The 16,849-nt window shown below is 40.9% G+C and overlaps 1 protein-coding gene and 1 long non-coding RNA gene across 2 annotated transcripts; one reads left to right on the forward strand and one right to left on the reverse strand.

Moving 5' to 3' along the window:
• Nucleotides 1-2,623: 2,623 nt before the first annotated feature.
• Nucleotides 2,624-4,309, reverse strand: LOC125544463. Its single transcript, XR_007299497.1, has 2 exons — nt 4,136-4,309; nt 2,624-3,452 (listed from the first exon to the last, which is right to left on the reverse strand). It is a non-coding gene; the product is annotated as an uncharacterized LOC125544463 (long non-coding RNA).
• On the forward strand, nt 2,984-10,086 carry LOC125544462 (ABC transporter B family member 4-like). Its single transcript, XM_048708165.1, has 12 exons — nt 2,984-3,278; nt 3,358-3,412; nt 4,153-4,328; nt 4,615-4,836; nt 4,926-5,164; nt 6,467-6,992; nt 7,066-7,339; nt 7,441-8,074; nt 8,158-8,386; nt 8,492-8,758; nt 8,848-9,111; nt 9,344-10,086. Exons 1-12 carry the CDS (start codon nt 3,018-3,020, stop codon nt 9,986-9,988), a joined length of 3,792 nt encoding a protein of 1,263 aa, XP_048564122.1. The 5' UTR covers nt 2,984-3,017; the 3' UTR covers nt 9,989-10,086.
• Nucleotides 10,087-16,849: the final 6,763 nt, after the last annotated feature.

Consider the following 16,849-nt stretch of genomic DNA (forward strand, 5'->3'; position numbering starts at 1 on the left):
GGGGCTCTTCTTCAGCCGCAAGGAAGCTTATATCCGGAAAAAAATCGTGTCAAAATTCTAGCCTGATCAGATTTACGGATCTCCGGATATTTAAGAAACGGTGAAAGGCCAGAAAACAGGAACGCGAAACAAAATAGAACAGAGAGATAGATCCAATCATGGACTAGAGGGGAAACTCCCCTCCCATCTAGGGGGGGAGGCCATGGAAGAAGAAGAAGGGGGGCTCTCTCCCCCTCTCTCCCAGTGGCGCCGGAGTGCCACCGGGGCAAGGATTGTGACGGCGATCTACACCAACAACATTGCTACCATCAACACCAACTTTCTCCCCCTCTATGAAGTGGTGTAATCTCTCTATTCCCGCTGCAATTATTTACTTAAACTTGGTGCTCAACAATATATATTATTATCCAATGATATGTGGTTATCCTACGATGTTTGAGTAGATGTGTTTTGTCCTATGGGTTAATTGATGATTGTGATTGGTTTGAGTTGTATATTTTATTTTGGTGTTGTCCTATGGTGCCCTCTGTGTCGCGCAAACGTGAGGGATCCCCGCTGTAGGGTGTTGTAATACGTTCATGATTCTCTTATAGTGGGTGGGGAGAGTGACATAAACCTATACCCGAGTATGGGGGTTGTTGCGTATGGGATAAAGAGGACTTGATACTTAATGTTATGGTTGGATTTTACCTTAATCATCTTTGGTAGTTGCGGATGCTTGCTAGAGTTTCAATCATAAGTGCATATGATCCAAGTACAGAAAGTATGTTAGCTCATGCTTCTTCTTCATATAAAATTGCAATAATGATTACCGGTCTAGTTATCAATTGCCTAGGGACAAATAACTTTCTTGTGTGACAAAAGCTTTCTACTAAACTACTAAATTTATTATCTTGTAATTTATTCATAGTTTTATTCTCGCAAAGTACTTTCTAGTTTTATTCTTGTTCTAGGTAAAGCAAACGTTAAGTGTGCATAGAGTTGTATCAGTGGTCGATAGAACTTGAGAGAATATGAATCCTACCTTTAGCTCTTCGTTGGGTTCGACACTCTTATTTATCAAAAAAGCTACAGTTGATCCTCTATACTTGTGGGTTATCACTCGACCATGAAGGATGAGGTGTTGTGCGATGCGTGGTTGACCGTATCCATGGATTTCGTAGGCAGGAGTAGAGGAGGGGTCCTTTTGGGAGCAAGTGCATGAAAAGTCTCACGCACAAAAACACATTGCGCCCTATGACATGTACATCATTCAACCACGCAACGTGAGGTCGTTGTCGTATTGCTAGCACGCAATCGAGATCAGCGTCACCAAGTTTTACGACATGGTTCGTCAGCTCGAGGCAAGGTGGCCATTACACGCGGTAGAGGACGAGATTGTAAGTTTTTCTTCCTCTTGCTTAACTTGTTGATTGATACATTCACTCAATGTTGGTCTACACATTATATGTAGCCCGCACGCGCTGCGGTGGTGTACCACGGGATAGAGGGACGGCCATTTACGTGCACACACTGTTGGATGAAGATGAAAGGGGAGTTTGTGTGAAATGATATGATCCGTTCATGAAAAACTTGTTGGACATACGAGATCTTGTTGTACTAGACTTAATCTGCATGGTATGTATGGACGATTTATGCTATTTACTATCCGAACTTTGATGAATATCGTCTTAGTTTATATGAATTTCGTCAGATTTATTAATATGGGTTGAAATGTATGTGGCTAACGTTAAATGACGTTTTTTCACATTTGTGTCTGCAGAACGAATGCGGGAGGAAATTTACATATCTCCGTTGGAGATACTAAGGAAAACAAATGCTGATCGGCGGTCGAAGGTGCTGACCAAGACAAGCAAAGTCAAGAACGGACTCGTGTGTGGACTAGTTAGGTCGGCACCTCCGGAAAAAGAAGGGACCACGTGCGGGGTGCATGCTTGGCACCCAAGGAATGCCTGCCGTCCGTTCTTGAGCCCACACGTGCAATGGGCCCTCGAGAATAGCTGGACGAATTTTCTCTGCTGATTGCACCTCTTTTTTTTTTCTTTTGAACTCCTGATTGCACCTTCTTGGTGACTTGGATGTGAAGCAGGCATAGTAGTAGAGTGGAACAAAACGCCTCGTGTTCTTTAACCGTGCCAGGTGTCTGGATAGTGTGGTCGAAACGTTGTGCCCAAGTTGCTGCATCAGCGTGTGTGCTGACGTCTGTACAGCCAACCTTCGCCCGGCCAAAATGTCCGTCGCCCATCCTCCACGGTCGATGCAATTTTTATTTTTTTGAACACTGGTGCCAGCGAGCACCCCAAAAGAAACGTATAGATTTTTAACGTTTTTCACCTCTTCAAAATCATGAACTTGTCATTTTTATGTAGCTCACATGTTAACTTATTTCATCATCAGACTTTACACCATATAGTATACATCCATATTACCATGCAGGATTTCTTTTGCTAGCTTTTTTTTGAAACCTCAAAACATAGTTTTCAAACTATTCAAAATAAAGTGCTCACTGGCACTGTGCTCCAAAAATGCACGCTCATGAATACATCCATATTTGTTTTTTGACGTTTTCATACTACACTGTCAAATCAAAAAGTAAAACGTGGTGTGACCTTTTCTTTTTTTCCAAGAGTAATTATCTGTGAACACCAAAGAGCCCAACTAGCTTAGCGCACCTCAGGCCACAAGATTAACGCAATCCATCCGACTGACTACGCTGACAAAGCACAAAAGTACGATATGAATCTTGAATTGTCGCACCTACAGCAGCAAGAGTTGTGAACTTTCCCATAATTAATCACATGCCGTAACAATAGTCCGTGTAATTTTCCATGGCAAACTTTCCCGGTCGCTTCCAGCTCCGGAGCACCCAATCAGCCCAACAGTCAAAGGCACTCCGGGCGGCCCGCAAGATGCATATATATAGTGCCTCCACCACCCCCGGGGACAGGAACTACACACAGCGCAGTGCGGCCGGGCTCGTCGTTGGGCTCATCAACAAAGCAAGTAGCAGCCAGGAAATGGACGCGACAGCAGAAGCTAGTAGTGGAGAAGGAGCACGCCACGCCCACGGCGCAAAAGATGACCGGCCGGAGAAGAAGGTGCCGTTGCTCGGCATGTTCAGGTACGCCGACCGCCTCGACATGCTGCTCATGGTGGTCGGTTCGCTCGGGGCGGTGGGCAACGGCGTGTCGGAGCCCCTCATCTCGGTCCTCTTTGGAGACGTCATCAACTCCTTCGGCGAGAGCACGACCAGCACCGTCCTCCGTGCTGTCACCAAGGTGCGCCACGGCTTATGGTGATCACTTAACTTGAAGAATGGCTAGTTGAGTTAACAGAGAATATTCTTTTTATCTCCAGGTTGTTCTCAACTTCATATATTTGGGCATTGGGACAACAGTTGCTGCCTTTCTTCGTAAGTGGAACTTCCATTCAATTCTTGGAATGCATGTTTTCTGTCAATGAAACCTTAGATTAGATGTCAAGCAATAGTACACACAAGAAGATAGTTACACATTCAGCGGAAATCCGTTGGTGCGTTTTTTTTTTTTGAAATGTCAAAAATATTCCAACAAAAATTTACTAGTATATATATTTTTGTTTAATATTCATGCAGGAGTGCGTGCTCCCAGGAGCCAAAACGCCATTCTCACATTCAGTATATACCATTTTCAAATAAACTGAACTGCAGAGGACAATTAACAAGGTTATTTAATATCACATGGAAACCAACTTCTCCATGAAAATTCTATGGGCAGAGCTGGTACTCTATAAACTTGTCAATTTTCAGTACCAACTCAACTGCATTCCTTTCGCAAAAAAAGAGAGAGAGAGAACTCAACTGCATTTCAAAGATATAAAATTGGCCAGTAGTGATCAATGAATGTGCAATCATATAGCGCTGCGTTTGCGTTTAGTTAGCTGTGGATGCCGCCACCTTCTCAGCGTCGTCTTAATAAAAAATGACACACAAATTTGTTCTAGCTAAGGAACATGCAGATATAATGATCATAACAGAGCAATCGTCATCAGTTATCATGTATTCACTCCATGAGAAGTACCAATTGAATTCCTAATAATTGGATATGTTTAGTTAAATTATATGCTAATGGTAGAGATGTTAGTAAAAAAGGCTCACCCTTCATTTTCTTCCAGAGGTGGCATGCTGGACTATGGCAGGAGAAAGGCAATCAGCCCGTATCCGTTCTTTGTACCTGAAATCTGTTCTGAGACAGGATATTGCATTCTTCGACACAGAAATGACAACTGGTGAAGCAGTTTCTAGAATGTCTAGCGATACGGTTATAATTCAAGATGCTCTTGGTGAGAAGGTAATACTTCCTTTGTACTCCCTATCTAGAACTAAAATACATCTAGATACATCCATTTCTGCGACGAGTAATTCGGAACGGAGGGAGTAGTACCAAATAAAGAAGAATTGCAATATTTTTCATCACATTGCAAAGAACGCACAGACCCGCAGGCACGAGTATCAGTATTTTTTATTGATACAAATAAGCTTTTGTGTTACTTACCTAAGTGTATTTCATAGTTCGTACATTCTATGCAGCCCACCTAGTGCTGCCGGTGCTGACATTCGTGCATTCTGATTTACAGGCAGGGAAGCTTGTGCAACTCGCATCTGCCTTCTTTGGGGGTTTTATCATAGCATTCACAAAAGGCTGGCTCCTAACTCTTGTCATGCTAACATCACTACCACTAATTGCTATCGCTGGTGCAGTGTCTGCACAGCTGCTAACCCGGGTTTCCAGCAAGCGACTAACATCGTATAGTGATGCTGCAGACACAGTTGAACAGACAATTGGATCTATTCGAACAGTGAGTTCAAATTATATCAGTTATTCATCAATTATCTCAGTTCATATAAATTGTGGTAAACATTAATTTAGCAACACTCGTGTAAACAGGTTGTGTCCTTCAATGGCGAGAAGAAAGCTATAGAAATGTACAATAAATTCATAAAAAATGCATACAAGACTGTTGTTGAGGAAGGCATTGTCAATGGGTTTGGCATGGGCTCTGTCTTCTGCATCTTATTTAGCAGTTATGGTCTAGCCTTCTGGTATGGTGGAAAGCTGATCATTGACAAAGGTTATACCGGAGGGAAGGTCCTCACTATATTGTTTGCCGTACTGACTGGCGCAACGTGAGTTTCTGAAATCTTTACATTGCAAATACCTTTGCTGAGAAGTAGTAATATTTATTGTATATAAATTGAAGGACTACTTGAATGGAAGGAAATATATACATTATATACCAAAGTTTAAAATTCAAGATAACCCTTTCTCTTACGGATGACCTGCGAATACATATTTTTCCGTAAATTATATAAGGAACTTTACATGGCAGTTTGATGTTCCTTTTAAGGAGTGTTCAGAGATTACCTTTAGATAGCTAATCTTGTTTACTTATTTATGTTTAGTTGTAAATAATGTAAATTGGTAATGCTTGAGCTCAAGGCTAATAATTGTTTTATAAATACAAATAGCCCACGAGATTCAAGGTGACTCCTTCCCTTTGAGGTAAAAGAAATTCAACAATAATCCTAAAAAAATGTACCATAAATTTAGAAGAAAAATAGAATGATCGAAATTGCTATTTATTTTGGATCAGATTATATATGAAAAAAAAGTCTTTCTAAAAAGATCAACCCAATCGACCACTGGAAGTACAATTTTGAAACAGGTGTAAATTGCAATTATTGCAACCTCACAGCAGGATCCCATGAATCCCGAGAAAGCTCTAACAGCAATCGCTAGATATTGTCGAAGCTACTTCAGATTCAATCATTATGTTTTAAGTATGGAATTATCATTACTCTAGTGTTGGTGAGAACTAAAACATTCCGTCAAACAATAAATATGACAAGCTTATATATTGCAGATAGCACTATCAAATTCTAGCAAACAAATCAACTACACTATTTATACTAAGTATGAACAATAATCCTACTTAAAAAAATAAGTTGAATGAAATTGTAAAAGTTATACATAGTATCATTAGAATTGTAAAACGAAGACAAGTAAAGGCAGAGAGAAATTTAAGCTTCGAAGAAGTATTCACCTGGAAGTTACAAGTACGTTGCATGTGATATGCGTAAATTTAATTTAGTAATGCTCTGTACCTACATGCCACTTATCTAAGTTCAATAAACTTTTCGACCTACAACACATGAGCAGATGAACTTGAATCAAATCAAATCACTAGTTGGTTTACATTTTTCAGTAGATGAGTATAATTCATCGGATAACCAGCTTGCAAACCCTCCACAGGACGCTAATTATTTTATTTACATTGCTCTATCTTCATCTTATGTTACCTCAGCAAAGCATACATATGTGAAGGACTAGTAGTTTAAACTGTATTTCATGCCAAGAAATAGAAAAGGCGACCATTGCATATGGTATGTTAATGTCCTAAGCCTGGCAATTACAATTTTTTGTAACAGTTCATTAGGTAATGCAACACCATCAATTTCTGCAATTGCTGAAGGTCAATCTGCAGCATACAGACTGTTCGAAACGATTGAGAGGAAGCCTGAAATAGATTCAGATGATACCAGCGGCATGATCATGGAAAATATCAAGGGTGATGTTGAACTAAAGGATGTGTGCTTTCGCTACCCTGCAAGACCCGGGCAGTTAATATTAGATGGATTGTCATTACAAGTAGCCAGTGGAACAACAATGGCCATAGTTGGAGAGAGTGGAAGTGGCAAGTCAACTGTTGTCAGCCTAGTTGAAAGATTCTACGATCCACAGGCTGGAGAAGTTTTGATAGATGGAGTCAACATCAAGAATCTGAATCTTGATTGGATAAGAGGGAAGATCGGCCTTGTTAGCCAAGAACCATTGCTGTTTATGACCTCCATTAAAGATAACATAATCTATGGTAAAGAAGAGGCAACACTTGAAGAGATCAAGAGAGCAGCCGAGCTTGCAAATGCAGCAAACTTCATCGACAAGTTACCAAATGTACGTAAATAAGATTGCATGCTTCAAATGAATTCTTGAACTTTAAATTAACAAAAATTTAATTTCATACCAGGGCTATGATACATTGGTTGGTCAACGTGGCACTCTGCTTTCTGGGGGCCAAAAACAAAGAATTGCAATTGCGAGAGCCATCCTTAAAGATCCAAAAATCCTTTTGCTAGATGAAGCAACAAGTGCATTGGATGTAGAATCTGAGAGGATAGTTCAGGAGGCACTCAATAGGATAATGGTACAAAGAACCACACTCGTCGTTGCCCATCGTTTGAGCACTGTAAGGAATGTTGACTGCATCACAGTTGTTCATCAAGGGAAAATAGTGGAACAAGGTTAGAATCTCTTGAATATACATTATTTTTCCCATTCTAGATATATCTATTGTCAACCTATAATGAATCATTCACCCCACAAACATATCCTATGTGTACAGGTCCTCATCATGCATTAATGAAGGATCCCAATGGAGCTTACTCACAGCTTATTAGGCTACAAGAAACTCGTGGTGATGAAAGACGTAAAATACAGGATTCTGGAGTGCCCAATTCCTTATCAAAAAGCACTAGTTTGTCAAATAGACGGTCAATGACTAAAGATTCTTTTGGCAACAGCAACAGATACTCCTTCAAGAACCCCTTAGGATTATCAGTTGAGTTGCATGAGGATGAAATCACAGGTGAACAGAACAAAGACGACCTTTCCAATGGGAAGACCCTTCAGAAAGCACCAATTGGACGTCTTTTTTATCTTAACAAGCCGGAGGTACCATTTCTTCTGCTCGGTGCTATAGCAGCATCGGCGCATGGAGTCATTTTCCCATTGTTTGGCATACTAATGTCTGGCGTTATAAAATCATTCTACGAGCCACCAGATAAGCTGCGGAAAGATTCTAGCTTTTGGGCATTGATATCTGTAGTTCTGGGGTTTGCATCATTCATTGCAATCCCAGCAGAGTACCTTTTGTTTGGAATTGCTGGTGGCAAGCTTATAGAGCGTGTTCGTACTCTGTCATTTCAAAATATTGTTCATCAGGAAGTTGCTTGGTTCGATAATCCCTCAAATTCCAGGTAACATATTCAAATGGTCTCAATTACTTTATCTTCTCATACATAGATCTACACAGATGCTAAGATTCTGCTTTCACTTACAGTGGTGCACTTGGTACACGACTCTCAGTTGATGCATTAAATGTTCGACGCTTAGTAGGAGATAACCTGGGCCTTATAGTGCAGTCTACAGCTGCACTAATCACTGGCTTTGTCATAGCATTTACGGCGGACTGGAGGCTTGCACTGATTATCACTTGTGTCATTCCTTTAGTGGGTGCACAGGGTTATGCTCAAGTGAAGTTCTTGAAAGGGTTTAGTGAAGAAGCTAAGGTAACGTATAACAACTCTAAAATTTACTTCCTGTTTGATTCAGGATGAGCAATCCTAAGGACCCTGGAATCGACTATCACAATAATATATTCAATTATTGTGCAGGAGATGTATGAAGATGCAAGTCAGGTTGCAACTGATGCTGTTGGTAGTATCAGAACTATAGCATCTTTCTGTGCAGAGAAAAGAGTGGTTACAACGTATAACAAGAAATGTGAAGCTTTAAGGAAACAGGGAATTCGAAGTGGAATCGTTGGAGGGCTTGGTTTTGGTTTCTCATTCTTAGTGTTGTATCTTACATATGCTCTATGTTTCTATGTTGGTGCACAGTTTGTACGTCAGGGAAAAACTACTTTTGCAGATGTTTTCAAAGTAAGAGATCCTAAATCATTTCGAGTTACAGTTTCTGTATGGGTATCAACTTTTAATAATCAGTCACAAATGCATTGGATGTTTTTCAGGTTTTCTTTGCCTTGGTTTTGGCAGCTGTTGGGGTTTCGCAGGCAAGTGCATTGGCATCTAATGCAACAAAGGCAAGGGATTCAGCCATTTCTGTTTTCAGTATTCTAGACAGGAAGTCGAAAATTGACACAAGTAACGACGAGGGCCTGGTATTGGAAAATGTCACTGGCGACATTCATTTCAGTAACGTCAGTTTCAAGTACCCATCACGCCCTGATGTCCAAATATTCAGTGACTTCACCTTGCACATTCCTTCCAGAAAGGTATGATTTGCATCCTTTAATAGTCTTGTTTATCATTGTTGCACCCAATTGTTTTCCATTCAGATAACCAACTTAAAGTACCACCTCATAAAACCAAGAATAATACTTGAAAACAGGTGATGCATCTAGTTACAGTGTTACAATATAAGAAGCTTTCAGCTGATTTATTTCACATATGATCATTCAGAACCACAAAAACTGCTATGTTGACACTTTTTCCTTCCTTTTTCAGACCATAGCACTAGTTGGAGAAAGTGGTAGTGGCAAGTCCACTATAATTGCTTTACTGGAACGCTTCTATGATCCTGATTCTGGTAGAATCTCAGTAGATGGAGTCGAAATTAAGAGCTTGAGAATTAGCTGGTTGAGGGATCAGATGGGGCTGGTAGGCCAGGAGCCAGTACTTTTCAATGACACAATCCGTGCAAACATAACATATGGGAAACACGGAGAAGTGACAGAGGAAGAAGTCACAGCTGTGGCCCAGGCAGCAAATGCTCATGAGTTCATATCAAGCTTGCCACAGGGATACGACACTCTGGTTGGCGAGAAAGGCGTGCAGCTATCTGGTGGACAGAAGCAGAGGGTAGCTATCGCAAGGGCCATTATAAAGGACCCGAAGATACTACTACTTGATGAGGCAACCAGTGCCCTGGATGCGGAATCAGAGCGCATTGTTCAAGATGCATTGGATCGAGTCATGGTGAGCAGGACCACCATAGTGGTGGCTCACCGCCTCTCCACAATAAAAGGGGCTGATATGATTGCAGTCCTCAAGGAAGGCAAAATTGCAGAAAAGGGAAAGCATGAGGCCCTGATGCGAATCAAGGGTGGAGTCTATGCTTCACTAGTAGAACTCCGCTCAAATTCCGAGTAGAATTGTGTATTATTTGACTTTTTTTCTTTTTTTCTTACTGCATTTGTTTGTTCCTAGTACAATTATTTCACCATGCAATACAATGATTTTTTATTTGAGAAGTGAATGCAAGAGGTTAGCGGTTTGTTGCAAGGAAGACCTATGAGCATGGTAAGTAATGAGAATAACAACTATGTGTGTAGCAACTGATAATACAGAAGATTAGACCAACATCATTAAATAGTTGTCTTTAAATACTAACATGCATCAATATGATAGAAGGAAGAAGAGACAGGATTTCTACCTCCGTCCCTAAAGAAATCGAGGTCTGAGGTGCTACTTCACAAAAACTGCAGGTTCGACGCAAACGACTCGCACGTAGCATTACAGATAGTCTTCTCGCATACTCAAGCAAATATCATTTGACTACAAACACATACAAGAAGTGGCGAACGCAGAGGAAAATGGAGGGTGGGCTCAAAGTTAATGGTGACTAAACTAAATCGGCATCATCATAGAAAAAATAGTCTCATGTATTCTGAATCCACACAACAATACATCAGTACAAGAGAAACAACAATAAAAAGGGAAATGTATTCCCAAGTGCCCAGCCGCAAGTTTGAAATTACCGCAATTATTAGTACTATAACATGCATCAATATAAGAAAGGAGAAAAGGATCAAAGATCCCAGGGTGTCACACAGAATGTGGCCTCACAGACTCAGCAAAACAGACAAGAAAGAAGAAAGGAGAAAGGAGGATAAACACTATCTAAAAGCCTCTGAAAAGATTTGCTGCTTTGGCTAGAGATGAGCTGAATCTTTTCAGAGAGGCTTTGTAATTGCTGCTTTGGCTAGAGATGGGCTGAATCTTTCCAGAGAGGCCTTTAGATAGTGTAACTTTGGCTAGAGATGAGCTGAATCTTTTCAGAGAGGCTTTTAGATAGTGTAATTGCTGCTTTGGCTAGAGATGAGCTGAATCTTTTCAGAGAGGCTTTTAGATAGTGTTTACCCTCCTTTCTCCTTTTAAATAGCTTTGTTTCGCCCATTCAACAAATACGCACTTTCCGATTCACTTCTAAGTTCAGAGGCATAATCTTCTATTCTTACATTGGTATTCTAAGCCCGGGATCGACTAGCAGTTCATAAACTACCTATTAGTGTTAGTCACTTAGCAAAATAGTTTGAGATTTAGAGATATACCTGTGGCGGCTTGGCCCTCCAGCGGCCGATGTGGAGATGCGTGCACCCAGATGCCCAGGTCGCGGACCGGTCGGCCGGCCGGGGAGCTCCTGCGGGCTGAGGTCCTGCCCTGCCTTGGCGCCCGGCTCCCCAGCCCCCCGCGGGCTGCCGCTTGCGCTAGCCGCAAAGGTGTTTGCAGACGCGGTCCTGTGTTTTTTTTTTCTCCCTGTGTGTGCGTGGGAAGCTGCAGACTGCAGAACGGAAGGAGACGACACGGCGAATGGGCCGTAATAGATGGGCAAGTAGCTGGGCCGGCTAGAATAGTAGTAGTACAATGTTTTTTATTTTGAAATATGTCGCAAAAGTATTATTATTTTGTGCTTTAGCAAAACTGTTTTTTGAAATAAGTTCATATTTCAACGACAAAATGTACCGAAATTTATTGGTGCTCGTTGCAACAAAATGTTGATTAACCGCACAGAAAGTGTACTGATGGGCCAGCCAATTAGCTAGCGAGATTGGTGCTAGAGGATTCCGGTTTTAGGAAGGTTACAGCTTTGGGTTTTTTTGGCTCAAAAAAATGCGGCTTTGGTTTTCCCGGCCTTTAGGAACCTTTTGAAAGGTTCTTTTTTGGTTTTTCTGTTTATTCCATATCAGTTTCTTTTTGTTTTTTTGTGCTTTTCTTACCTTTTTATTTTTTTTGCCTTTTCTTTTGCCTTTTAAAATGTTTATATTTTTGCCAAATGTTCAAAAAAAATATATTCTAGACTTAAAAATATAGATAGTTTTTTTTAAAAAAATACTCATCTATAAAAATATTTTATTTAAAAAATCAAATAATTTTGGCTTTTTGGAATACCAACTGAAAAAATGACCAAAAATAATAAAGTAGAGAAAAAAGGCTAAAAACTAGTACAAAAAGCTCCCTCGCTTAGTTATTGTCTCATGTGGGCTAGGTTGGATCAATTAGATGGAATAGATGGGTTGAAATGCCAAGAATTTTTGTCACTTAACATACAAATATGCGTTGTGATGTATTAATGAGCTTAATGAGCTAATTATGAAACTTGCTCATTAAGGTCGCTAAGTTTAATGAGCTGAAACTTATGTTTGACTATATTCAAGAGCGAAAGAGGAGATTAATGAGTCAAGCTATCGAGTGTTCATTAAACTCGCCAGCTACGAGTTTTTGGTCCGATCCGGCTGAGACCAACCACGTACAGCACGAACGTGCCGACCAGTACACCACTACAGCTCTTGTGTCTAAGCAGAGTCAGATTGAGGCCCTGTTTGGTTCATAAGTCCTAGGACTTTTTTTAGTCCCAAGTCCGTAAAAAGTCCCTACCTGTTTGGTTACTGGTACTTATAAGTCTCTATAAGACCATATTACAACTATAAGTCCCTATAAGTCCCTCCTTGAGAGTCTTATTTCATAAGTCTCAAATGCCCATTTTAAGTCCCTATAAGTCCCTCCTGTTTGGTTTAGATGGGACTTATAGGGACTTATTTAAGTTCCTAGACCAATAAGTCCCTGAAAACAAACACCCTCTGACACAGAGCCAGATTTACTTCTAATCTTATAGCTTCAGACACATCCTGGCCGGTCGATGATCAGCTTTGCTGAAGTTGGCTTCCAGACCGACCGGACTTTTTCAGCTGTTTCGTTTCTTTACGTGTGTTTTTTGTTTTGTTTTTATCTTCTTTTCAGATATTTGGTTTTCTTCATATTCTTTTATTTTTGCACACTTCTATTTTTATGTAGGTTTTGCAATATATGGTAAACCTTTTTTTAATATATGGTGAACATATTTTTCAAATACATACTGAACTTTTTACTATACGTTGAAGATTTCAGAAGTACACTCTGAAAATTATCATATACATGCACACTGAACATGATAATATAATGTCGACCATTTTTTATGTACATTGAACATTTTTTAATATGCAATGAACTTTTTTAATTAGACGACGAACATTTTTTTGATACACACTAAACATTGTTTTAATATATGGTTAATTTTTAATATATACTGGACTTTTTTATAAAACACACACGGAACATATTTTTTTCGAGCAACCGGCAAGAGCTCTGCCTTTTCATTAAGAAGAATAGAATTGACCAGTTTATACGGGAAACTAGCCAAAAACCGAATACTGAACACATTTTCTAAAATATATTTTCTATTTTTAATAGGTTTTAAAAAATATCCAGCTTCTAAAAAACAATAACCGTTTTTGGGTTAAAAATCGACTAAAAAATTGTATTAAGTTATCTAATCAAACTGCATTTGCAAACAGTTGTTGTTAGATGACATATTAAACTATTTAATGTTGAAACCATATGACAACCAACAAAGTATGTCCAAACTATTAGAACTAGTTTCGTGAGAGCGTGAAAAGGCTATGAGGTTTTTTCGAAGGATGAAAGGGTCCATCTATCTCAGCTTTGACAAGAATACTGGAGTAGTCTAGTGGTTAGCAAGCGCGCCAGCAAATGCTTGGTCCCTCTTTTGCGTAGCGCGCACTTTTTTGTTGTTGCTTTTAGCTATGTATCCGACTCACAAGAACTCTTAGAGAGAGAGGGAGGGAGTGCGAGAGAGAATGGTGAGGAATTTTCAGAGGACGTGGATCAAGAAGAGAGCAGCCGGAGCAGCTTCGGAGCACCAGTTTGAGCGACGAGGCAAATCAGAGTAGATTGGTCACAATCAGAATAGATTGGTCAAAATCGGCAAGATGTACCTAAACACTTACCCGACGCCATCCTCGGATTATAGATGTTGGATCCCCGTTAATCGCCGGGCCCAAGAATCTGTCAAAAATATGATCCTACCAAGTTTAAAAACTGTAGAACTATACCGGCAAGTGGCACTGATAAGTTTTAACAACTTCCTCCAATTATTGTTAAGATGCAAAATTTGCAATTCATACACGTGCATATCTTGTTATGAAAGTTTGTGTGAGTGTGTGAGAGAAAGAGATGGATTTTGCTGCCACCAGGATCTCATCATCGCCTCACAACCTTTGGCCCTTAAAAAGCATCTGTTTCATGCCTCAATCATTTGGCCACACCACAGCTACGAGATTAGGTTGTGGTTTGCTTTTCTTTTCTTTCTTGGAAAGAGGTGCACATGCGAATACAACTAGAAAAACCAGAGCCTGTATTTTTTTCTCTCTAACAACTGACAACTTGACAAATGACAACAACGTTTCGAGAGGAAACCACTTCCTTACACAATGTTTTCTTATGGTTAGACCAACTTGCTTTGGAAGGGTTTGGTTTGGTTTGGTGCTGGCTAGCTGCAGACCTGTCACCTACCGTTGCAAGAGATTATTAGAGGGAAACATGGGGATTGATTTCTTTTCTGATATACGGGTGATTCGTCTGGAGCCCATCGGTCGCCCCGGCATATGCAGCAGCGACGGCCGGTTTGTAGCATCTCGTCCCCGTGGCATAAGTCACAGCCCGACTCAACTCGTTCACGATATATGAAATGTCTGCGAGGCGTGACAATGGCGAGGCGAGCGACGAAGAAGGAGCACGCGTATATATCATTTCTCAAGCTCTTGGTAGCATGTAAAGAAACCAATATTATATATTGATTCAATATACCCTTCACAGTTGGGACTACTAAACTTTCCACACTCTTTTATCATGCATAAATGAGCCATACATGCCTCTGATTTTTTCAGGAATTATTGAAAATAATAAACGAGCTAAACGCTAATAACTTCAACATGCGCATCCCGGCTTGCAGCAGCATAGCGACGTCCACCATCACCATGTCTACTTGGTCTTTTTGATGTCGTTAAATTACTATTTTTATTTTTCTTTAAATTTAATTTATTGTAGAACCGGTTGAAATTGGATGAACCGTTACAATACTTATTTGCTTGGTTGGTCACACATAATAGAATTTGGACTGTAGATAGCGCCCTGGGTGGCCAAACTGCGACCGATGCCCGTTGTGCAATCAGATGCGCGAGTCGGCAGCCCACCTCCTCTTCAGATGCCGTTTCTCCATGCGTGTTTGGAATGATGTGATCTCGTGGCTTGATCTGCATGTCACCACCGCGTCTTGGCACCAATTAATTCGACATAGTTAAATCTTGATGGGAAGGCGACCTCACCAACAATGCTCGGCCAAGGATAGCTCTAGCCTCATTGCTTCATCTTGTTAGTTGGGATATTTGGAAGGAGCAAAATGCACACGTTTGCAGGGCCAAGGCGTCGCCGGTGGCGGTGATTGTGCGCATCATCAAGGACGGAGCTTGTATCTGGGCCTTAGCCGGGGCTAAGCGGCTGTGTAATATTATGCCGCGAGAGTAGCTATATTTTTGCTTCGGCTGTTGCGGGTTCTGTCCCTCAAACTTTTTTTCTTAATCAATAAAAATAGCAAATCTTTTGCCTCGTTTAAAAAAAACAATACTTATTTGCTTCCAGGGACGATCCGTCATTTTTGAAGCGGCTATAGGTTGACGAACGGGAAATTGTAATTAGGTGTATGTATACAATAAATCCTTCTTCTATGAAACAAAGTATTTAAAAATGGTTTCAACATATACAACAATAGCAAGGTTAACACCCCGCAGAAAAAGAAGCAATAACAAGGTTAACAGATCAAGCGTGAAAGAACACAATGATAAAATCACTTTGCAAATAAACTATTACAACAACAAAAATTGCGAGTAACTATTTCAAAATATTAGCCACATGCGACACATAGAAAAAATCATAGGTAGTTGCAACATGTCCAAACAACCGATGCAACATAAAAGAGTTTTAAAAAATGGCCAACACCGCCGTCATTGTCAGTCAGTTGCCTTGCTGCCAGACTATCGCCGTCGATGGATCTAACGGCGCACAACAATTCGCCATGGCATTTTACGTATAGTATACTAGTCTATGTACCCACAAAAAGAAAAAAATACAAGTGTATGTAGTGCAGCAAGGAGCCAACGGCTACGGCTTGTCGTGGTATACTACTAGTACTACTGTAGCGCAACGATGCGGCAGCGACCCGTGTGGAAAGGGAAGAGAAGCAGACCAAAAACAGAAAGGAAAAAATGGGCAAGGTGGGCAGCCCGGGGACCAGGCACATGCGTGGCACAAACCCCGCGCATGCGCTGGGATCGAGCCCTCGGAGATCGGACGGCGCGGCGTGAGAAATCAGTCGGTGGAGTGGAGTAGGAGTAGGAACGTTCCCCGTATTTTTTATATGATTACAATATATAATTAGACCAACTTGCTTTGCTTTGGAAGCGTTTGGCCAAAAATGCTACACTTACGGCATTCTAGTACGGACTGGCTTCACGGACTGCTCTCTCGCCAATCAACCCCCTTGATTTTCGCTGGTGGGACCTCTCCTCCTTAATCTTCTCCAACCATAACTCTTCCGTGCGTCCGTAACCGAAATTCTGCGAAAATACGTCCGTAAGTCTAGCATCTCTGGGTCTTTGGCGCTGGCTGGCTGCTGACTTCCCACCTACCGTTGCATGCGAGAGATTAGGAGGATCCATTTCTTTTCTGATCCCATGTTATGTCACCGTGCATCGCGGGCGGTAGAGAAAGGTATTATCCACCTAACCCAATATTCCGTACCAAACCCAGCCCGATTTGTATTTGACCCATTTGGTGCCACCAGCTTCTATTTTTTCTCCTCTTTCTCTCTTTCGGAACGGGAACGGAACACGATTGGTT

The sequence above is a fragment of the Triticum urartu genome, chromosome 3 (genome assembly GCF_003073215.2).
Source record: "Triticum urartu cultivar G1812 chromosome 3, Tu2.1, whole genome shotgun sequence".
NCBI lineage: Eukaryota > Viridiplantae > Streptophyta > Magnoliopsida > Poales > Poaceae > Triticum > Triticum urartu.

Bases quoted from the DNA above. Each gene is read 5' to 3' on its own strand.
- LOC125544462 (XM_048708165.1), top strand. From the start codon at position 3,018: ATGGACGCGACAGCAGAAGCTAGTAGTGGAGAAGGAGCACGCCACGCC. The intron at 3,279-3,357 runs GTGCGCCACGGC...TTTTATCTCCAG, and splicing joins TCCTCCGTGCTGTCACCAAG to GTTGTTCTCAACTTCATATA. The intron at 8,075-8,157 runs GTAACATATTCA...TTTCACTTACAG, and splicing joins GATAATCCCTCAAATTCCAG to TGGTGCACTTGGTACACGAC.